A 23,415-nucleotide genomic window follows, 5' to 3' on the forward strand; every position below is an offset into this window, starting at 1 on the left:
TTTCTTGCCGGCTTGTCGATTGGTAAATCAGCGGCTTGGAAAGCTTTGTCCTGTCGGGAGGCCTTTAACAAAAGGACGGGGACCAATCGCGGTAGCGCTCTCTTTCGGTCCCGTCGGTTTGAAACTGCCAGGCTTTTGCTGGGGAAAAGAAGAGCGACGGCTGCTCTTCAGGTGAGCAGGAGGTGTCTGGTTGCGACGTCGGGGAGGTAGGAAGCCCGAATGAGGTGCAGGAGACAAAACTTAACTGGGGTGCAGAAGATAGGACCAGAGATCTTCTTCTCTCTAATAGACTCTCCTGCATTTAGCATGTGTCTTCCGAAACCTGGAATCTTTTTTCCCCTAGCTTCTTTCTTCTTGCACTTCCTCGCAGGAGCCGTTCACTCGTGGAATTGTCGAGGGCGTCGAACCGAAGGGCGCCGTTATAGATGTGCTAACCCACAACTACAGTTACGGGTGGGGAGCATCAGTCTGCGAAGGATGATTTCCTCATCAGGTCAACTTTTCTCTCTAGATGTAAGCCCAGCTATAAGAGCAAGTGTAACAAAGCCATGGTTTTCCAGATCCTGAGCACCAACCAGTTCCTATTACAGGTAGTCCTCAACTTAGCACCCATTCGTTTAGTGGCTGATGGTTTGACGTTACAACAGCACTGAAAAAAATGACCTATGACCAGTTTTCACACTTAATGATCATTGTAGCATCCCCATGGTTATGTGATCAAAATTCGAAAGTTTGGCAACTGGCTTATGTGTTATGTGATTTACATTCAGATACTTGATAGCGGGTTCATATTTATGACAGTTGCGGGGTCCCAGTGTCATATGGCCATCTTTTGCACTCTTCTGACAAGCAAAGTCGTTGGGGAAACCATATTCTTTTGACAGCCACGTTGCTATCTTAACTGCAGTGATTCACTTAACAACTGTGGCAAGAAATGTTATAAAATGGGGCAAAACTCAACAACTATCTTGCTTAGCAATGGAAATTTTGGGCTCAATTTTGGTCATAAATTGAGGACTACCTATAGTTGAGGACTAACTGTCACAGCCAAAGACAAAGAAATGATGGGAACTGTAGTCCAGCTATCATTTTCTGCCTCTGGACATATGAGTAAGACTGGGAATTCACTTCATCTAAATTGCAATTCTCAGAACACAGCAAGAAAATATTATATAGTGCAAGTTTGTCACAAGAATACAGACAGACATACGACTGTATTGATTGCTTAGGAATTTCAAATTCTCAGACAAAATATGCTGTTTGATAATGTATCAATTCATGTCCAGAATGCCTTTGTAGAATCATGACTTTTTTACATCTGTTGAGACAGGTCCCAAAGTGACCTATCTTACTCAAACACAATTTTCCTTCTCAACTGCCCTTCTTTGAGAGAAGTATTAAGGATATTCATTTAGCTTAGTAAAAATAGTTGTCAAAAATAGTTGATTCAAATTTTATTTCAGATAAGCATCAACATTTATTAATATATACAGGTGAAACTCAAAAAATCAGAATATGTGCAAAAGTTCATTTATTTCAGTAATGCAACTTAAAAGGTGAAAGTAATATATGAGATAGACTCATTACATGCAAAGCAAGATAGTTCAAGCTATGATTTGTCATAATTATGATTATGGCTTACAGCTCATGAAAACCCCAAATCCACAATCTCAGAAAATTAGAATATTGTGAAAAGGTGCAATATTCTAGGCTCAAAGTGTCCCACTCTAATCAGCTAATTAAGCCATAACACTTGCAAAGGGTTCCTGAGCCTTTAAATGGTCTCTCAGTCTGGTTTAGTAGGAATCACAATCATGGGGAAAATTGCTGACCAGACAGTTGTGCAAAAAACCATTATTGACACCCTCCATAAGGAGAGAAAGCCTCAAAAGGTAATTGCAAAAGAAGTTGGATGTTCCCAAAGTGCTGTATCAAAGCACATTAATAGAAAGTTATGTGGAAGGGAAAAGTGGAAGAAAAAGGTGCACAAGCAGCAGGGAGAGGATTGTCAGGAAAAGGCCATTCAAAAGTGTTGGGGACTTTCACAAGGAGTGGACTGAGGCTAGAGTCAGTGCATCAAGAGCCACCACACACAGACGGATCCTGGACATGGGCTTCAAATGTCGTATTCCTCTTGTCAAGCTGCTCCTGAACAACAAACATCGTCAGAAGCGTCTTACCTGGGCTAAAGAAAAACAGACCTGGTCTGTTGCTCAGTGGTCCAAAGTTCTCTTTTCCGATGAGAGCAACTTTTGCATCTCATTTGGAAACCAAGGACCCAGAGTCTAGAGGAAGAATGGAGAGGCACACACTGCAAGATGCTTGAAGTGCAGCGTGAAGTTTCCACAGTCTGTGTTGATTTGGGGAGCCATGTCATCTGCTGGTGTTGGTCTACTGTGCTTCATTAAGTCCAGGGTCAACGCAGCCGTCTACCACGAGATTTTGGAGCACTTCATGCTTCCTTCCGCAGACAAGCTTTATGGGGATGCTGACTTCATTTTCCAGCAGGACATGGCACCTGCCCACAAACGTGGTTCAATAACCATGGGATTCCTATGCCTGATTGGCCAGCAAACTCGCCTGACCTGAACCCCATAGAGAATCTATGGGGCATTGCGAAGAGAAAGATGAGAGACATGAGACTGAACAATGCAGAAGACCTGAAGGCCGCTATTGAAGCATCCTGGTCTTCCATAACACCTCAGCAGTGCCACAGGCTGATAGCTTCCATGCCACGCTGCATTGAGGCAGTAATTGCTGCAAAAGGGGTCCAAACCAAGTACTGAGTACATATGCATGCTTATACTTTTCAGAGCTCCGATATTGTTCTATGTACAATCCTTGTTTTATTGATTGGATGTAATATTCTAATTTTCTGAGATGGTGGATTTGGGGTTTTCAGGAGCTGTAAGCCATAATCATCACAGTTATGACAAATCATGGCTTGAACTATCTTGCTTTGCATGTAATGAGTCTATCTCATATATTAGTTTCACCTTTTAAGTTGCATTACTGAAATAAATGAACTTTTGCACGATATTCTAATTTTTTGAGTTTCACCTGTAGTTGAAATAACATAAATGAATGCTTTAGTGAAATGATGCATCACAAAAATCACAAGGACAAAGACCCATCCTAATATAAAAACATTTTAAAAATTGTTAATTGAGTTAACCTTTCCATACTAAAAGCTTGCTTACAGGGTTGTAATTAATGTAAACATTCTGGATTTCTTTTTTGTTTTTAAGTGCTATATAAAATGTTTTGCATTTCTTTCTTATTTCTCTTTTTCTATACTTGGTTTATATCTATATTAAGCAATATATAGATAATTAGGTTAAAGTTTAAATGAAAGAGAGAAAAGCTGTGGAGTCTGCTTTTGTAGGCTACTAATTATTCTTGCATTTGAGCAGGGCTTCCTTAAGATCAGTGAGTTAGACATTTATTTAGTCAAAGTGCAGATTTTTCTCTTGGGGTTTAGAAGACATTCTTTGCTGTGATAGAGCTACAAAGCACAGCTAAATAGAATTCTCCAGATTTCTAACTTACAGATAACTAGCAGTTTTTGTAGTACCATCAGGTTTCTGGCTTAGTGGCTAAACATGCCCTAGAAACTTTTTTCTGTAGTTAGTTTACTCTGGTGTATAAATTAAGAACAATGGCTTATTCATTACTAGCAAACCAGATTCAGAAAACAATTGAGTTCCTTTTTCTTGGCTTGATTTGGAAAACACAAGCCAAACACCCCAATTAACTGATTGCAAGTAAAGTTCAACTTCTGGAACTTTTTACAGGAAGTACTTTAATGCAAGATGTCATCATCTGAAGAGAAAAGTGCAAGTCCTGTTTTACCAAAAGATTCTGATCGAGGCAGTTCTGTCTCTTCTGATCTTCAGGTAGGGCCAAAAATGAATGTTTTTTTCTTGTTTATTTGGAGCTTGTACAATATCTTGTAAATGCTGGTCTTAAAAATTATTTTGTGAGAAGCTGCTATTTTTATCTCACAATGACTTTTGTATAAATCAAATTAACTTGCAAAGTTTACTGAGAGACCATCTCTTGCCAGTCACATCTACCTGAGCCATCAGAGCGGAGAGCCAGGGAATGTTGCGGGTCCCATCCCCTAGGGAGATACACCTGGTGGGACCCAGAAGAAGGGCCTTCTCCATGGTGGCTCCCTCTCTCTAGAACATCATTCCCCCAGAGATTAGAATGGCTCCCATTCTAATATTATTCTGGAAGGCGCTGAAGACTTGGTTCTGCCAGCGGGCCTGGGGAACCCAGAGCGGGATGGGGCCCATTAAATGGCTTGTGTGATCTGCTGTCACTGGGCCAGGGAATGGGGGGTGGGGTGATTTTGTTATATTGTATTATATTAATGTGTTTGATTTTTTTTTGTTAGTTTTTATTGTTTTAAATGTGGTTTTATATTCTGTAAGCCGCCTTGAGCCGCCATGGGCAAATAGGCAGCAATATAAATTCAATAAATAAAGGCAACAGTATAGAAGAAATGTATAAAAAATAAGACATTAGATAAGCAAATTCTTAATAGACCATGGATTTTGAATTCACAGTTGCATTAGCATAACATGCTAATTATAAATCATGGTTAAAAACCCATATTCTTAGTGCCATGAATGAACACAATGAGTACTGTGAGAAAATAGTTCAAAAAAGGGTATCCTTCCTCTGCAGGACAAGATGTTTTTTCTCTAATGGCTGAACTTAGATAGATACAATTTAGTTGCTGGATGGTCCCTGCTGCCTACTTGAGTTCACAATCAATCTTCACACAGGGTTGTTGTTAGGATGAATTATCACCAACTGGGAAACCTAGCTTGCATTCCACCTGTTTTTCTCTATTCTGCTACTATCATAGCTCCTATTAGGTGTGGATACAAGCCAAATGAAAATTTAAAAAAGCATTTAGGGTTTGTCTTTTCCTCTTGTTTGCTTCTAGATTTTCAACAAGAATAACAACTGAAGTTAAATTTCAGGCTTGACCTAGCAATGCCTAGTTGCTCAACAACTGTTGCCTTGGAAGCTTTTCATATGGCTTTTTTTTTTTAGGCTAGCTCTGCTTATTGTTGACTTGCTAACATTCCTACCTCTTTCTATTTAAACAGTAATAATGGCGAAATAATATAGCAACAATGTAGCTTGTGTATTTTTCCTTCTGTTCATGTCCAGTTCTCAACTGGAAGCAAAGCATATATATATGACCTATCTACGTGATGGCAAACTTATGGCACGTGTGCCACAGGTGGCATACAGAGCCCTCTGCGGGCATGCGAGCCGTTGCCCCAGTTCAGCTTTATTGCACACGTGTACGCGCCTTCCACCGGCCAGCTGATTTTCAGTCTCTGCTGTGCATGCGCAGAAGTGGGGTGCATGCGGGAGACACACGCATGTGGGGGGGGTTGTGGGGGGGTCATGCACACATTGCATTATGGGTGCAGGTGTGTTGTTGCATGTCCACTTTCGGCACACAACAACAAAAAGGTTAGCCATCACTGACCTATCTTATTATATATTTGTGTATGTGCATATACTAGTATATTCTGACTGTGAGTATGTTTCTGTAAGGTACATTTTCCTATGTATCTATGATGGTGATGGAATCCATGACTACACCTGTTTTTATGTTAGCAAGAAGATGAAAGAGATGAAAACATATCTTATTTTTCCATAAATATATATTTTTAGTATTGGAAAATAACAATAAAGCATTCATGTAGTTTTCACTTAGCAACAAATATTTATCTTTTTATTGTAGGATGAATATGAAGAGTTGCTTCGTTATGCAGTAGTTACCCCTAAGTTTGAGCCAAGTGGGTTAAGACAATCAGATCATATGGAGGGTCATCAGATACCTGCAGGTAACATGTTTGAAACTGAGTTTTTTTAAACACATAAAGGCTGGCTTATTTTATAAAGAAATTAAAGGTGCAAGACCACCCATGCTGAAATTTGAGAATCCATGTCCCAAAGGTGCATTTTCAAGAGGCAATTGGAGGTTTTTCTTTGAAGACGTTTCACTTCTCATCCAGAACTGAAGAAGCTTCTTGGATGAGAAGCCAAACATCTTCAAAGAAAGACCATAAAGTCCAGTTGCCTCTTGAAAAAGCACCTTTGGGACAATCATGACCTGGATGACTGAGAATCTCCATAGATATTGAGAATCCATGGCAAAAATAGGGTTTCTAGTTGAGTAGGCTGAAGGCCTTTTTTATTTTGGTATGTGGATTATGCTATGTAGTTTATTGCTTGAGATATATATATATATATATATATATATATATATATATATATATATATATATATATATATATATATATATATATATATATATCTCAAGCAATAAACTACATAGCATAATATGTTATATATATATGCATATATATATGCATATATATATATATATATATATATATATATATATATATATATATATATATATATATATATATATATATATATATATATATATATATATATATATATATATATATTTCAAGCTATTTAGCTCTCATCAGCACCCTGGCTGGCTGAAAAGGAGTCGAGCCTTGTAGCTCAATGGTTAACACATCTGCCTGAGAGGCAATAGAGCACAGGTTCAATTCCCAACATAGGGTATGGCTAGCTGATGAGAGCTAAATAGCTTGAAATAGATCTATACTAGTCTCCCTTTATTTATTTATCAGCATAAATATAACATATATATATATATATATAATTTCACTAGTGGATAGATAGTTCAGGGTAATGGCTAGCTCAAAAGCATATATATATGCTTATATATATATATATATGCTTATATATATATATATATATATATATATATATATATATATATATATATATATATATATATATATATATATATATATATATTTGTGCTGATAAATAAAATAAATAAATGCATATATATATATATATATATATATATATATATATATATATATATGCATTTATTTATTTTATTTATCAGCACAAATATATATATATATATATATATATATATATGCATATATATATATATATGCATATATATGCATATATATATATATATATATATATATATATATATATATATATATGCATATATATATATATATATATATATATATATATATATATATATATATATATATATATATATATATGCATATATATATGCATATATATATGCATATATATATATATAAGCATATATATATATGCTTTTGAGCTAGCCATTACCCTGAACTATCTATCCACTAGTGAAATTATAGAAAGTTAACTTCTAAAATCAAGTACTTAGTTCATCTGGTTCATTTTCATCTGTGATGATTGACTGAAGGTCTTCAGGATTTGAAGAGTCCAGAAAACTGGAATTTGACGAGTCCTGATATTTATTCTGAGATATTTTTTATTTTATCACCCAACTATAAGTAGGTCCTTTCCATAACTTAATTACAATGTTGTTTTCCAATAGAAATATACTCACAATTTCTATGAACCCTATACAATTATTTGTAATTTTCCTTTACTTTACTAAGTCATTCAAATCAAGATGCTTTGTTAATTTATAGTAAAATTGACATCAAAAAGGTTTTGTGGCATAGTTTGACAGCTTGTGTATATCCTGTATTTTTTTACAAATATCCTTGATGAAATATTGTTGGCTAAGCTAGATATAGAATTCTTCATATTGAATCACACTGTGAATGTGATTTACTTACATGAAAGATTTAGTAACTTGCATAAATCAATGGTTTTTAGCCAGAAAAACATTTTTGAAGCATTTCTAAAAGTATCAGTTCTATAAATATCTACTTTTCTAAAATGTTAAATACTACTTTAATTCATGCAAAGACATTCAAAATATGTTACATCATTATAGTTCTAATGTTTGTAGGCACCTTTTGTTTAAAATAACACTAGTGGTTTTCTTAAAATTTTGAAAAGAAAAAGCAAAGTTAGAATAATTTTCAGTGTGCATACTGGCATAGAATCTAAGATTGTTGTTGTTAGTTGCGAAATCATGTCCGACCCATTGTGACCCCATGGACAATGTTCCTCCAGATCTTCCTGTCCTCTACCATCCTCTGGAATCCATTTAAGCTCACACCTACAGCTTCCATCCAGCCACCTCATTCTCTCTCCCTTTCTTCTTTTGCCCTCAATCTTTTCCAGCATTAGGCTCTTCTTCAGGGAGTCCTTATTTCTCATTAGGCGGCAAAAGTATTTGAGTTTCATCTTTAGGATCTGGCCTTCTAAAGAGCAGTCAGGGTTGATGTTCTCTAGGACTGATTGATCTGAGGACCCAGATTGTTGGGGGCAATATGCTGACTCTCTGTAAACTGCTTAGAGAGGCCTGAAAGGCCTATGAAGCGGTATATAAGTCTACTGCTATTGCTATTGCTATTGCTATTGATCACCTTGCAGTCAAGAGACTTTCAGGAGTCTAAGCATCTAAGATGTAGTAGGCTTTAATAAAATGTTTGTTTCACATATATGGTTGTGTAACATCTGCTGTATACTTCAAATGGACATAATGTTTAACATCGGTTTGACCCAGCTGCATAATGGTAGCCCTGGACCCTGGTTGGAATTCCAATTTCTGTTCTTGGTTCACAATTTAGATTTGCATAAAAAGAAAACCTATTTGTTTGTCCAAGTAACAAAAAAAGCAGCTTAAAGAAAAACTCTTCCTCCAAGGAACCTATCTTCTGTAAAAACATTTACGTGCATGGTGATTTATTTATTTATTCTGCTGATTTATACAGCTGCCCATTTTAAATCACTCTAGGTGGTTGACAACAAATCTAGATAAAAACATAAAAAATGGGAAACATTCCCAATTTAAAAACGATTGTGACATCTTACAACTAGTGCCAACATAATTCTCTGGAACTATGAAACTGTCTTTTATCCATAGAAGGTTAGCTTTTTTGGCTGTTATACTCTAAGTGCCATATATATCTGTTATGAAAACAAGTCTTGATTTGGCAATAATATTTTTTCTGCCCACTAGTAAAATAGTAGGAAGGTGATTACAGTTGTCCATTTATAATTAGGGAATCCCAATCTGCACCCAAAACAAGTCCCCTAATCTGGAGCTAAAAAGGAAAGCAAAGAATTGGTTATGACTGACTGTAGAGAAGCAGTATGAAATTAGTGACAAAGGGCTCAATTCATTTACATATCTAATGGAAGCAAATGTTCTTTGAACAAGGGAATTCATGTCTAAATATACTGTATAAAAAAGGATTGTATTAAGTAGGAAGGGAAAGGACATAGCTGCCACAAATTTTGACCAGCTCAAACTCTTAGTCCTCCTTATAACTAAGTAGGTGCTTCTTATATTACATTTTATCTCATTTTCTGTTCAAGAAATTTAATTTTTGATACTATTTACCCCACCCAAGCAAAAAAAACCATGGGGAGTCTAGGATAACAAAAGGCAGATGGCCCAAAGTTAACCTGTAACTTTTCATGACTGAACCTATTGAAACCTATCTTCTTCCAGACCTATCTTGGTATTTTGATTTCCACACAAACCTAGTTCCTAGATTGTACCAAATTTTTCACTGTTCCCAGTTCTTCTCCTCTTTACCTACTGAACCTGCAGACATCTCTCACTTCTTTGGTGCTTAATATAAAACATGATTATGAGTAAAATATTTTCTTTTGCATTTTTTGAAAAGAACTCTTCAGATTATGTCAGGTTAATAATTATGTTCCACATAACTGCATATATAAAACCTTTAGGAATAGAATGCTGAATGAGGAACTAGCAGGGCTGTTGAAATGCAGCTTCTTAATAGCATATTGCAGAAACTGCTGAGATTCAAATAATGGGAAGATTCTAGAATTCTTAGTATTCTAAGAACAGTGTCAAGACATCTTGACACTAATGAGAAAAAACAGTATTTTGCAAGGCTAGCACTGATCAACGTCGTATTTAAATCCTAACCTATTATGACAAAATACTGCCAAAAAATAATCTGTTTCCTCGTCTCTGAAATCTTCTGGAGAAGTAGCTGGAGAGTTCTCAGGTATTAGAGGTAACAATACCTCAATGATGTTGAGGACTAACTACCATTCTCCTGGCTGAGTCTAGCACAGTCTGTGTTGGTTAAATACTTGTCCAGAGAAGTTTGGACTGAACCTTCTTAAGTTTAGATCAGGGGTGTCAAATGCGATTTCATTGAGGGTCACATCAGGATTGTATTTCACCTCAGGGGGAGAGGTAGGGTGTGGCCAGGGTGGATGTGGCCAGCTCGACATCACTCATGTCAGAGGTGCCTATGGTGGCTTGAGTACTTTGCCAGGGAAAACGGGCTCCTGAGCTCTGTTTTTGGCTTTGACAGCCTCCCGCAACCATCTGCCAGTGAAAATGAAGCTCAGGAGGGCTGTGTGCGGCCCTCCCGATCTCGGTTTCCAGTAGCAGAGGATCTGCAGGCAGGACCTTCGCTGTTTCCAGGGTGGCCCCACAGGCCAAATCTAAGCACCCCATGGGCTGGATCCGGTCCCCAGGCCTTGAGTTTGACATCCCCGGTGACCCTCTAGATGAAGCTGTACAGCCTATGGTAAATGGAAAGCAGAAAGACTTTGTATTAAAATGGATATTTTGAGAGGACCAAGTATAGAAAATCATTATATCCATCATGTTTGTTACATGTGTTCTTTGTAGGAGTTTTTTTTTTGGGGGGGGGGTATTTGTTTTTGGTAATGGTAGGATTGAATGCAAAATAGCCTGCCATAAAAATACATTGACCAAATGTGTGTTGTTATATTCAAACATACATGATATTTGCTTGTTGATTTTGGTGTCCCCTCTGTTTGTGAATGATTCTGAGTGGCACAGTGTTATCCATCAGTGATCGATTAGGTTCCTAAGAAGGAAAGCCATATTCCCTTATCAGGCATTTGTAATATAAAATGCCATTTGTGCTCCCACACAAATGTATGCACAGGAAGGGCCATGAAAAGCTGTAAGAATAGAAAGGAGGAATGTAGACAAGTTGAAAGAAGAATGAAAGTAGAAAATGATAGTTTTGAAAATATCCCAGCTAGATAAGTAGATTGCATTATAACTAATTATATTTTTAATTTTAGGAAGCCCTTACATCTCAGGGCATTTTTACCTTTAAAAATGGCTTGGAAAATTGGGATGCCATCATGTTTTGCTGCCTGATTTTCTCGGGTACTTTTCATTTTATGAGGTAAATCATAGATTGTAGACCTTCTAGTTGATTGAGCACATAGCAAAGTTGATATCTGCAAAAAAAATTAAATTGAATAAAACAACAGTCTATGGATTAGATGTAGTGCATTTTGAAAGGTGGCTCTAGTTACTAGTCAAAAACCTTCCCTTGAATTTAGATTTAAGGATAATTATATTTAAAACAAGTTCTGTTTCTTGATGGGGGAAAATCAGAATAAAGTATGCCATGCCGTTAAATCTTGCATTTGAATGTTTTAGCACAAATTTAATTTCCTGCTCTGTGTTAATCAACATCGTTAACTAAATCTCAAAATTTGTAAGGCTACAGTAGCTACAGTGGAGCAGTGGCACATGTATGTATGTTTTGTATTGCTTCTCAGTGAAGTGATGATATTCCAACAAGGAGCACTTGTGTTTGAGTGAATCTGCCCTAAAGCTTTGACCTTCTTCTGAAGTACTTCATCAAACTTGTGACCGTGTTATTATCTATAAACTGGCACTCATTCAAATGGCTTTTATAAAACTGCAAAATACTATTAGAAAGCTGTTCCATTCAGGAAAGACTAGTTGATTTAGAGTAATCATGTGAGATATGACTCACATAATCTTGTATCCCCATTTCATAGAAACTTAGTAGATAAAATAAGAGACACTTCCTCATGTAAGTATTGCTGCCTAATTGCAATCTTTCTACTTCTTGCTTCTATTCCTGCCTGTATTTCACTCTGACTGCAAGTAATAAAAATCTGTGCATCTGTTTCCCTAGAGTCGAATTCTTTTTATAGCTAGATTCTCTCCTCTTTTTTTGTACTTATTGATAGGTGACGTAGTCCAGTTAGGTATTACCAATTGCTAGCACTAATATTGAAACAGAAGACATCGGATCAATGGCGTGAACAGTGCAGAACTGAGTATTTGATTCTGCCTGTCTAAATATAGCCAGTCTTTTTTATCTGAAATAGGAAAGAGGCCAGGAATGAGTGACTACAGGCATGAAAGTGCAGGAGTGAAATGGAGGTGCCATGGAAGAACCCCAGAACTTGCAGCAGCTAGTCGAACAACAAGGATAGAAGGTATAAGTACTAGGATGAGAAAGAGGACAGCCTTAGAAGTTATGTTAGCTTAATATATAAACCTAATCTGGCGGTGATTTCTTTTGGTTTTTACACATGAATTCCCATAGTTATAACCTGCTTGTACCCACATACACTTGAATCTGTTATACCATACTATCTCGTTTAATCAAGTCCACTATGGTCTTCAGGTGTATTTACTTGTAAATATGTACAATTGTAAATATGTACAATTATTATCCAGTTATTAAGTAACTAATTATTACAGTATGTGGAACCCTTTTTATGCAAAAGTAGCTTCCCTAAGGAATATTACTTTTTAAAAATAAGTACAATTTTTTTTTGAAAGAAAGGAAAAGTAACACCAAAGAAGCTTATTACATACACTATATTGCCAAAAGTATTTGCTCACCCATCCACATAATCAGAATCAGTATATAGCTTTTCGATTCCATAACACACGTGTAAATAACAAAAAATTGGAAGGGACCTTGGAGATCTTCTAGTCCAAACCCTGTTCAGGCAGAAAACCCTATACCATTTCAGATAAATGGTTGTCCAGTCTCTTCTTAAAAACCTCCAGTGTTGGAGCACACACAGCTTCTGGAGGCAAGTTGTTCTATTCATTAATTGTTTTAACTGTCAGAAAATTTCTCCTTAATTCTAGGTCTGTTCTCTCCTTGATTAGTTTCCATCCATTGCTTCTTGTCCTGCCTTCAGATGCTTTGGAGAATAGGTTGACCCCCTCTTCTTTGTGGCAGCCCCTTAGATACTGATATTAGATGAATATACACATATTACTATTGCTGTCCTTTGTGGTAGAATTTAAAAACATTTCTCTTATCCAACACAATCATATATTTTAAAGAGAGAACATAAAACAAAAAAATGTGTATTCTTTACAGAAGCTGCCAGATGTTAAAATGTATTACATTTTTTTAAAAAAAGAGTTAGTTATTTAAAATAATTGGAGCTATTCGTGTTAAAGTCTGTTATAGCAAAAGGGATATTTTTTGCCCATTAAAGATTAGCAAATTTGTTGTAGTTTAAAGTCAGTAAGATGCTGCAAGATAGCATTGGGGTTTTGCAGAAGCATTGGATTTTCTATACACTTTTGTTTTCAGTTTATACTCTGCAAATCCAACCAAATCTAGTACAGTAATACAATATTAGAGACATAGTTGGTTTTCTGTTTTTAAAGTTTCAGCGTCCGTAAAGGAGGCAGCTCATATGGATATGGAAAGACTTTGCCCAATCCGTTCAGAAGAAACTACTTCACCAGGGTCCTCATCTAGTCAAAGAGATCTTCATGGTCCATGCGTAACTGACATAAGCCTTTCAGATGATAGAGTGACCCACATAGAGAGCATTCTTGATCTGTGGAGTGGCAGCCTTAAAGTAGGTAATTTGTGTACTATGTGTTAAATTCTGCGTGGATAACCTGGTTCATTGTATCTTATTTTTCTCAGTCTTTGTCCTGGAATATTATATCCCCAAAGAAATCTCCTACATACGGTTATGTGTGTATATAAAATAAATCTTTAAAAAAATCAAACTTAATATAATCATGTTTAAATTTAAAGCTAGCAAAAAGATATGGGTATAAATGTTGCTGAGATCTTATATGACTGATCACAATCTGATTCTTTTAAGAAATAGCAAAAAAAAACCATAATCCAGGCTATGCAAGGTATAGAACAAGGAGCTAGAAGCAACATACTGTTTCTCCATCCATTGCAATTGTGTGCAAAATTGTTAATCTAAACTGTTCTTAAATGGTTTGGATGTCAGGTGGCTAAGAAGGCCCTGACCCTTCCTTGTTACTTTTGGAATTCAAAGTGCTTAGAATGCTTTCATTTTAAGTTACATTAAAGTAACTTAAAGTAAAGTAACTTAAAGCTTAGCAGTTACATATACGACCTGAAACTCTACAGAATATAGCAGAAATTTAAATAAATATGTACAGTAAGTCCATATCTTAAACAGAAAATACCGGTATCTTTCTTCTAATTAATTGACTTTCACCTTGCTTTGAATTTGATATAGTAATGTGTAGCAACTATGAAATAGAGCCACCGCCTTCATGTAAGTGGTTACTATTCTTACTGTAAAGAAGTATTTTGTAACTATTGTAACCTTTCTTCCCATAATTTAAATTCATAACTTGTGCCCAGCATTCTGGAATAAGACAGAACATGTATTCAGAACATGTATTTAGTTTCTTTTTCACCTGCTTCCTTTCAGATATTTAAAGAGTTCAGTTGTATCTCCCTACAGTTGCTTTGTTCCAAGGTTAAACATACTAGGCCCTTCAGTCTTTCTTCATAAGATATATTACCCTGCTACAGTTACTCTGTACTTTTCCCATTTCTCTCTCCTTTAAAAAGTGCAGCGCCTGGAACCAGGCATAATACATTTAAAGAATGTTGCTACTTAATTGTCATTCATCTTGTTTTGGGACCTAATAAATGTTATTTGAATACTTTCTTCACAAACCAGTTGCCAGAGGAAGGCATATATCCTTTTTTTGTTTCTTGCATATTCCTTAGGATAACATTGATAATTAACATCTGTTGTGGAAACTCAACATTTCAAGTGCAGCACTTTAAACAGTTCTATGTTTTACTAAAAAAACACTTGTGTCCTTAGCCTTTAAAAACTCAGACAGCCTTTAAAAACTCAGTCTGATCTTTATTTGTCTACTAAACAACTCCTTCACTTCTTTTAAGACTAATGTTTTGACTGAGCTGAGGAAATGGAAACTTCATTTTATTGAACATCATACCTTAGAGATGAGACAAGAAAGAGAAAAGCATGCAGCCGATGTGAGACAATTGACTAATCAGATGGAGAACTTGAAGGAATTGCTACATACATATGAAATTTCCTTAGGGAGAAAGGATGAGGTAACAAGTTCTAATTTACTGGAGGAATCTTTACATGGTTCTCATTTTCCTTGTTGGTTACTGTTAAGAACTGCCTTTGCAGCAAGTAATTGTTTGAAGAGCAATATTTCTCTATCCCTGGTCTATGTGCTTAATTTTAATGACCAAGTTCAAACGAATTAATTTCATAGTTAATGTTCTTTATGCATTTTCTAATTTTTTTCAGGTAATTGCAAATCTAACACATGCAATTGAGAAACAAAAGGACAGGATAGAGTTAATGAAAAAATTCACAAAATGGCGACTTCAGCATTTTTTGAACCAACAAAGGGCCAGAGAACAGGTATATATGGATTTGTTCATGTTAATCCATACTTTTTTTAAAAAACCTATTTGAAAAACTATATTTTAAAAAACTGATTATATTATAGTTCTATGTGAAATCCTTCGTCCTCTTTTCTATAAATAAACTTGTCACAGTAAACTGCATTTGCGTTCAGTCTAAAAATATGTTTTGCGCTTTAGGATCATGTTATGGCTGTTTAGAATTATTTTACAATCATCCCATCAACGTAAAAAATGTTACAACATTATTCATCCCTTTTGGTTTATAATGCCAACAAAGCATAAAATCTGAATTTTAACATGTCCAATGTCAATTCAACCTTTTGTTTGATTTCATGCTGAAAGTTAGGGTTTGTTTATAATTATATTAAGGTTTATACAGTATAAAAGTGCTTTACAGTTACTGCAGTATATATTTCATACTTTTTATCAAATTCTGATATGGTACAACTATAGTACAGGTAGAGTCCTGTTTTGGGAAGAGTTAAATAAAGTGTGGTGAAACTCAGACCTGCTTTGCTGACATTCCTTTCCAGTTGTGCGCAAACAGACTGGCTGATCAGCTGTATAAATTAGTCTTGTTGAGGAAAGTCTGGGTGATTTGGCGATCCAGCTTTAATACAAAATGTAAAGAAACCATGGAAAAGGCTGTTCAGTCAAGTGTGGAAGCTATGCGTGCTGCACTCACCAATGAGTATGAATCCAAACTTCAAACGGTAAGGAACTTTGAATATTTGAGAAAGTTTAGCCTTGAGGAAAGAAGTCTGATATGATAGCACTCAAGGGTGTTATTTAAATTAGACAAAAACTGGTTTTGACAATATTTGACTTTAGGAGAAAGGACCCATAGGATTTACTTCCAGGAAAATTTAAATAGTAGGCAAAGGTGACATTCTGATTATCTGTTCCATAAAGCAAAATGACAAGTAAATAAGAAAACAGTAAACAGCCTACACTTATGGTTTTCTTTTGGGTGCAAGACTGAGCCTCATCTCCAAGTGGGAAAGGGTATACAATTTTGGGAAGGAGGCATTCTGCTTGAACTCATCCCATTTACCATTGTAGTCACACAATTTCTGGTACTGTTTCATCTTTTTTTTAAAAAAACATAGAATATTTTTCCCTTCCCTTACAGCAGTCAAGAAACAAAAAATTATTGTAACTCAGTTCTGATTCCATTTTACTTCTTTCTTTTATGTAAAGGAGACCCAATTAACTGCAATTTTCCCTCCTCTCAAACTTTTATCAAATATGCTAGGTAATTGTCATTAATTAAATGTTTTTATTTCTTGGTTTAGGTAACTAGTTCACTTGAGGAGGCCAGATCTGAAATTATTGAATTGCAGAACCAGAGACAAGATTATGAAGATGCCATGAAGAAGGCTTTCATGCGGGGTGTCTGTGCACTGAATTTAGAGGCAATGAGCATGTTTCAGAGCAAAGATTTCAAACTTGACCAGGGTTCGTATTATGAGGGGAATGAAAGGTTATTAGCATGCTGGCCTTATGTCAACGAGTAATCTCTGCTGATTTCCCTAATGTGGTAGATGTGATAGGACAACAGTGCCCAGAATTCCTCAACAAGTTGAAAAAACTGAACTGATGTAAATTTTTCAGGTTTTCTAACCATACTGTACTTTTATGGAGGATTAACAGTGATGTCTTGGGGTTAAGAGGCCAGTGAAGGAAATAGAAATATGTAAGGTATATTCTAAGTTTCACTTTTGTGCTAGAAATAAATGGATTTTAAAATTTTCATGGGATCTATCTGTAGAGAATTATAACTTCCACAAATAATGTGGGACCAAATCAATACTTTGTCCCCCCTTTTAAACCATTTTATCACCTTTTGCTTCCTTGAAAGAAAAAAAAAGTGTTTTTCCCTCAGTTTCAGAGGAATTACATACTTTTCAATTATACTGAATTTTTTTTCATAGATTTGTGACCGAGTTTATTATGCTGTCAGCATAATTCTAAATACTTTCTGACTTTCTCCTTCAAGAACTGAACACTTCATGCACTGTGGCTTAAGGGGTGCTTTTACCTCCCCCCCACATGTTTTGAAATGTGAAACCAGCCCCCACCTGGCCCAGCAACCAGGTCCAGCATGGTGAAAAGACTGTTTTGGTGCACTGAGGCTCAGGGGTTGCTTTTAGCTTTTATTTTATTTTTTGCAGTTGGAAGTCAGCCTGGCCCATCAGTTAGATCAAGCATATTTCGTCAGCAGCAGGAGCAAGTAAACAATGAAGGTCAGCCGGACTGATGGGATGAAGGGCTGCAGGGGTGTTAAAGTGTAGGATGGCAAAAAACCCGCTTTGGTGCACTGAGGCTCAGGGGCTGCTTTTAGCTTTTATTTTATTTTTTGCAGTGCGAAGTCAGCCTGGCCTATCAACCAGATCCAGCATGTTTCGTCAGCAGCAGGAGCAAGTAGACAGTGACGGTCAGCTGGGCTGATGAAACTCAGGGGTCTTCAAGTGCAGGGTGGCAAAAAAGCACTTTGGTGCACTGAGCTTCACAGGCTGCTTTTAACTTTTTTTTAAACTTCATTCAGGCCCATCAACCAGATCGAGCATATTTCGTCAGCAGCAGGAACAAGTAAACGGTGAAGGTCCGTGGGTTGGTGGAACACAGGGCTGCAGGAATCTTGGAGTGTAGAATATTGGAAAAAGTATTTTGGTATAAGTGAGGTTCCTGGGTTGGTTTTAGCTTTTCTTTTACTTGTTGCAGTGAGAAATCAGCATACTCCTGGCCCGTCAAACAAACCGAGCATGTTTCGTCAGCAGCAGGAGCAAGTAAATGAAGAAGGTCAGCTAGGTTGATGGAAAAACAGGGCTGCAGGGATCCTTGGAGTAAAGGATGGCAAAAAAGTGTTTTGGTGCACTGAAGCTCCTAGGCCGGTTGTAGCTTTTATTTTATTTTTTGCAGTGCGAAATCCATTCCTGCCTGGCCCATCAGTTAAATCAAGCATATTTCAGCAGCAGGAGCAAGGAGACGGGGAAGGTCAGCTGGATTGATGGGATGCAGGGATCTTGGAGTGAAGGGTGGCAAAAATGTCTTTAAGTGCACTGAAGCTCCTAGGCTAGCTTTAGCTTTTCTTTTACTTTTTGCAGTGAGAAATCAGCTTCATCCTGTCCCATCAAACAGACCGAGCGTGTTTCGTCAGCAGCAGGAGAAAGTAGACGGTGAAGGTCAGCTAGGTTGATGGACCGCAGGGCTGCAAGGATCTTGGAGTGAAGGATGGCAGAAAAGTGTTTTGTTGCACTGAAGCTCCTAGGCTGGCTTTAGCTTTTCTTTTACTTTTTGCAGTGAGAAATCAGCATAATCCTGGCCCGTCAAACAGACCGAGCATGTTTCGTCAGCAGCAGGAGAAAGTAAACGGTGAAGGTCAGCTAGGTTGATGGAACGCAGAGCTGCAGGGATCTTAAAAGTGTAGGATGGCAAAAAAGCACTGAGGCTCAGGCTTCTCTTTTTTGCCGTGCGAAGTCACCTTCAGCCTGGCCCGTCAGTGAAGGGTAACAAAAACATCTTTTATTGCACTGAAACTCCTACACTGGTTTTAACTTTGATTTTATTTTTTGCAGTGAGAAATCCTCTTCAGCCTGCCCCATCAGTTAGATCAAGCATATTGCAGGAGCAGGAGCAGGAGCAAGTAATCGGTGAAGGTCAGCTAGGTTGATGGAACGCATGGCTGCAGAGATTTTGGAGTGAAAGGTGGCAAAAAAAAGGTGTTTTGGTGCACTGAAACTCTTACACTGGTTTTAGCTTTTATTTTATTTTTTCCAGTGAGAAATCCTCTTCATCCTGTCCCATCAGTTAGATCAAGCATATTTCAGGAGCAGGAGCAAGTAGTCGGTGAAGGTCAGCTAGGTTGATGGAACGCAAGGCTGCAGGGAACTTGGAGTGAAGGGTGGCAAAAAAAGTGTTTTGGTGCACTGAGGCTGATAGGCTGCTTGTCACTTTTCTTTTTTGCAGTGAGAAATCAGCATACTCCTGGCCCATCAAACAGACCGAGCATGTTTCGTCAGCAGCAGGAGCAAGTAAATGATGAAGGTCAGCTAGGTTGATGGAACGCAGGACTGCAGGGATCTTTGGAGTGAAGGGTGGCAAAAAAAGCGTTTTGGTGCACTGAAGCTCCTATGCTGATTTTAGCTTTTATTTTATTTTTTGCAGCACGAAATCAGCTTCAGCCTGTCCCATCAGTTAGATCAAGCATATTTCAGCAGCAGGAGCAAGGAGACGGTGAAGGTCAGCTGGGCTGATGGAATGCAGGGCTGCAGGGGTCTTAAAGTATAGGAAAGCAAAAAAAAGCACTGAAGGGCAGGCTCCTTTTAGCTTCTCTTTTTTGCAATGCGAAGTCAGCTTCAGCCTGGCCCGTCAGCCGGATTGAGCAGGTTTCATCAGCAGCAGGAGCAAGAAAATGGTGAAGGTCAGCTGGGCTGGTGGAATGCAGGGGTCTTAGAGTGTAGGGGCAGCCAGGGTAACTGGGACTGAGCTAAGGCAGTTGCAGCTTCCTGGGATGTGTGGCAAGCAGCCGCAGAGCCACATAGTTTGGGTGCTGCTTGCTGCCTGCAAGGCAGAATGCAGGTTGGCCAAAGAGGCTGGGGGTGGCAAAAGGTGGATGGGGAATTTGGGGGTACTCACTTCCCTCCCTGAGCTTGATCCCACTCAGCCGCAGGCTCAGAATGGCTTATATTGGAGCCCATAATGTGAATCAGTGCTTTCCTTTTTTATTTCTCTTCCTAAGGGAAGGCTTTTTTTTAAACCTGAAATAATTAATTGACCACAGGGTGGCACTCCAATACTTTATAACATTCAATGGCAAGAATACCACAGGTGTATATATACTGTATATAGTCTTCAGGTTAAAGACCACAACTGGGACTGAATTTTTGTCACTAAGCTATGTGATAGTTAAACAAATCACCAGGTGACCGGAATCACGTGATCATTAAGTGGATCACACAGTTGTTAGCAAATCCCGCTCCCCCAACTGATTTGCTTGTCAATTCACAGTCACATAAGACATTGCAGCCCTCAGAAGTGCCAGCCATCATGAGATTGCCGTGGTGTTGCAATGGTTGCAATTTTGGAGACAGGTCATAAATCACTTTTTCTGACACCGTCATGACTGTTAAACAATCAGTCACAAACCAAGGACACTCCTGCTTTCATTAAAACTATGCCTCAAGGCTGCTCATTAATGATAGTAACCAGGGGTGGGATTCAGCCATTTTGGACTGGTTCAGGCAAACCAGATGCTAATTTTGCACCTGGTTTGCCGAACCTGTACTTTGAAGGACTGGCTGGCCCTGCCCACCTCACTCCACCTCTCCCAGGGGTCTCCATGCGGCCCATTCATCATGCCAGGTAAGTGCAGGGCCCACGTGGAGGCTCTAGGAGGTAAAAAAACTGGCCTCCCAGTAGGTCCAGAAACAGGACTGTTTCCAGCCTCTAGAGGGCCTCAGGAGCCCAGGGAAGACTATTTTCACCCTCCCGAAGGCTCGAGAAAAGCCTCCAGAGCCCTGGGAGGGCGAAAATGCCCCCCCCCCTGCCGCCATGGTGCAGGAGTCCGAGTAGGCCATGCCCCCATGACCACGCCCACTCAGTAACCGGGCAGAGAACCGGTTGTTAAAAATTTTCATTCCTACCCCTGATAGCAGCCCCATACTTTACTGTGTCTTTGTATGTATGCCATAGTTAATGCCAGAAGAATAAGAAATACCATAAGAGAGACAGTTGTTCCCACCAAACGTCCTCCTTGTGAGAAAATGACACTTTGTAGACAAAACTTGGAGAGAAGATTATCTTCCTCTCCATAAATTTCAAAGGACCCCATGGGAGTGAAATGCTAATATTGCTACATATAGTTTAACTCTGGATTTCTAATTGCTGGAGCATGGAATAAAGTGAAGCTTTTTGAGGAAATAATCCTCTGGAAGCTTGGCTGATTTGCATGAAACATTAAGATCGGACTATGTATTTTGTCCTAAATCTATTTTATTATTTATTTATCTATTGAACAAATTTATAGGGCTGCCCAATTCATACACAGTTTTTGGCCTGCTTACAACATTCCACGTTGTAATTTTGCAATTTTAATGTTTGCTAATATTAATTTGGCAATGCTGTAAACCAATTTTACTTTTGATAGTTTATTAAGTGTCTTAATACAGATAATCCTTGACTTACAACACTGAAAAAAGGAACTTCTGATCATTTGTCACACTTAGGACCATTGCAGCATCCAATGGTCATGTGATCAAAATTCGTATGCTTGGCTACTGGTTTGAACTTATAACATTTGCAGTGTCATAAATATGTTCAATGTTTGCAACCTTCTGACAAGCAAAGTCAATGGGGAAGCCAGATTCACTTAACAAACTTGCTATTAACTTAACAACTGCAGTGATTTATTTAAAAACTGTGGCAAGAAAGATTGTAAAATGGGGCAAAACTCACTTAACAAATGTCTCACTTAACATAAATTTTGGGGTGAATTGTGGTCAAAAGTCAAGGACTACCTGTACTGCCATAAGTTGGATGGTACCTTTATAAAACATGTATGTTATTTATGTCTTTACATTCCTTCCTGCACAATAGTTTTTCATTCTTAGGAATAGCCATTCCTTGATCTTTCAATAAATATCTATTGAGTAGCGCTTCCTTTTCGTTTTAATCTCAAATTTATCTTAATCTGGAAAGATGTTGCATTAAACCTTAAATCTTATCCACTTCTCCATGAAACAAAACCATAGTATTTTTTATACTGACTACTTATTATGTGTATGTCTCCTGTTTTTAGGCCAAATCAGTTCCCTCCTGCCCCAACAGTTGTTCCTTTAAAATTGTGTATATTTGTTTGTGTGAAGAACATATTGTGCATCAAAAATAGCAAAATTAAAAACATAATGATAAAAGGGAGGGGGAAATGCAACACATAAATACACACGAATTATTGCTTTATCTAACATCCAGTCTACAGGGTAAATTAAAATGTCTTTATAATTTGTGCCCAAACCCCTCAACATAGATGGTAGGAAAATGAGTTTTTCAATTTAAATATACATTTAAAATCTATTTGGACTTGATTAGCTTCCAACTATTTTGGATCAGGGAATAATACACACACACACACACCACAGGGTAACTCTTATTATATCTAATTCCCCTATATTGAATTTAGATTATGGTCTTTCTTGGCAAAGACCTAGTAAGGTTACCTATTAAACCTTAGAACCTATCTGAATAAACTATCAAGTACATATAATTTTAAAACAGCCACTATACCATACTGAATAAATATTGTAGGGATATTTTTAAATTAAGATGGCAACAAATAGGCCTGATAATTTCTGTAAGTCTCTGTATCGGGAAGTAAAAATTATACAGCTTTTAAAAATGTTATACAATTCTGCACTTTTCAGTTTTGTTTGCAAAATTATATAGATACATAGTTATATACAGCGTTCCGTGCGCCTTCAGCCTTTAGTCATGCCAGCCACATCACCAGAGAGACATCTTCAAACAGTGTTGGCTCTTCAGCTTTGAAACGGAGATGAGCACCGCCCCCTAGAGTCGGGGAAAAACTAACAGATATGTGCGAGGAGAACCTTTACTTATAGTTATATAACAAAAATAGATATATACTAACTCAGTATTAGCAATATTTATCCCTTTGTTATTTTGTTAAGTTCTGAATGTTTGTTAATTTGTTTATAGTAGTTGATCTACCAGAAAAAAGAGCAGAATCTGGTGCTGGCACTGGTGGACCTACAGCAAAATTTTCTTCATTTCAGCCTATGCCATCAATGTCCTCACTGCCACAACCACCACCTCATTTTGCTCCAACGACAGCTGGGTCTGCTCCTGCAGAAGATCTGGTAAGCATTCATTTAAC

General features: G+C 37.5%; 1 protein-coding gene across 8 annotated transcripts in view; it reads left to right on the top strand.

Annotated features, from left to right (window-relative positions):
• The first annotated feature begins 97 nt into the window (after nucleotides 1-97).
• The window catches only part of POC5 (POC5 centriolar protein), a 29,618-nt gene continuing 6,300 nt past the window's right edge, over nucleotides 98-23,415 (top strand). The window contains exons 1-23 of one of the 8 annotated variants that reach the window (XM_087715627.1): nucleotides 98-171; nucleotides 371-513; nucleotides 3,795-3,896; nucleotides 5,777-5,879; nucleotides 12,178-12,288; nucleotides 13,490-13,686; nucleotides 15,018-15,194; nucleotides 15,400-15,516; nucleotides 16,055-16,234; nucleotides 16,817-16,979; nucleotides 17,696-17,767; nucleotides 17,887-17,958; nucleotides 18,070-18,126; nucleotides 18,246-18,323; nucleotides 18,444-18,518; nucleotides 18,629-18,706; nucleotides 18,825-18,902; nucleotides 19,100-19,180; nucleotides 19,302-19,376; nucleotides 19,491-19,568; nucleotides 19,689-19,763; nucleotides 19,867-19,944; nucleotides 23,238-23,398. In XM_087715627.1, coding sequence (XP_087571753.1) covers nucleotides 3,813-3,896; nucleotides 5,777-5,879; nucleotides 12,178-12,288; nucleotides 13,490-13,686; nucleotides 15,018-15,194; nucleotides 15,400-15,516; nucleotides 16,055-16,234; nucleotides 16,817-16,979; nucleotides 17,696-17,767; nucleotides 17,887-17,958; nucleotides 18,070-18,126; nucleotides 18,246-18,323; nucleotides 18,444-18,518; nucleotides 18,629-18,706; nucleotides 18,825-18,902; nucleotides 19,100-19,180; nucleotides 19,302-19,376; nucleotides 19,491-19,568; nucleotides 19,689-19,763; nucleotides 19,867-19,944; nucleotides 23,238-23,398 — 2,190 coding nt within the window. In that variant the 5' untranslated portion in view covers nucleotides 98-171; nucleotides 371-513; nucleotides 3,795-3,812. Of the gene's footprint in view, nucleotides 172-370; nucleotides 591-3,794; nucleotides 3,897-5,776; nucleotides 5,880-12,177; nucleotides 12,289-13,489; nucleotides 13,687-15,017; nucleotides 15,195-15,399; nucleotides 15,517-16,054; nucleotides 16,235-16,816; nucleotides 16,980-17,695; nucleotides 17,768-17,886; nucleotides 17,959-18,069; nucleotides 18,127-18,245; nucleotides 18,324-18,443; nucleotides 18,519-18,628; nucleotides 18,707-18,824; nucleotides 18,903-19,099; nucleotides 19,181-19,301; nucleotides 19,377-19,490; nucleotides 19,569-19,688; nucleotides 19,764-19,866; nucleotides 19,945-23,237; nucleotides 23,399-23,415 lie in introns of all 8 variants that reach the window. The other 7 variants (XR_015696667.1, XM_087715621.1, XM_087715620.1 and 4 more) reach the window with 7 other exon arrangements.

This window comes from Thamnophis sirtalis, unplaced genomic scaffold (genome assembly GCF_051295495.1).
Source record: "Thamnophis sirtalis isolate CommonGarterSnake01/CBP01778 unplaced genomic scaffold, rThaSir2_p1.2 scaffold_5, whole genome shotgun sequence".
NCBI lineage: Eukaryota > Metazoa > Chordata > Lepidosauria > Squamata > Natricidae > Thamnophis > Thamnophis sirtalis.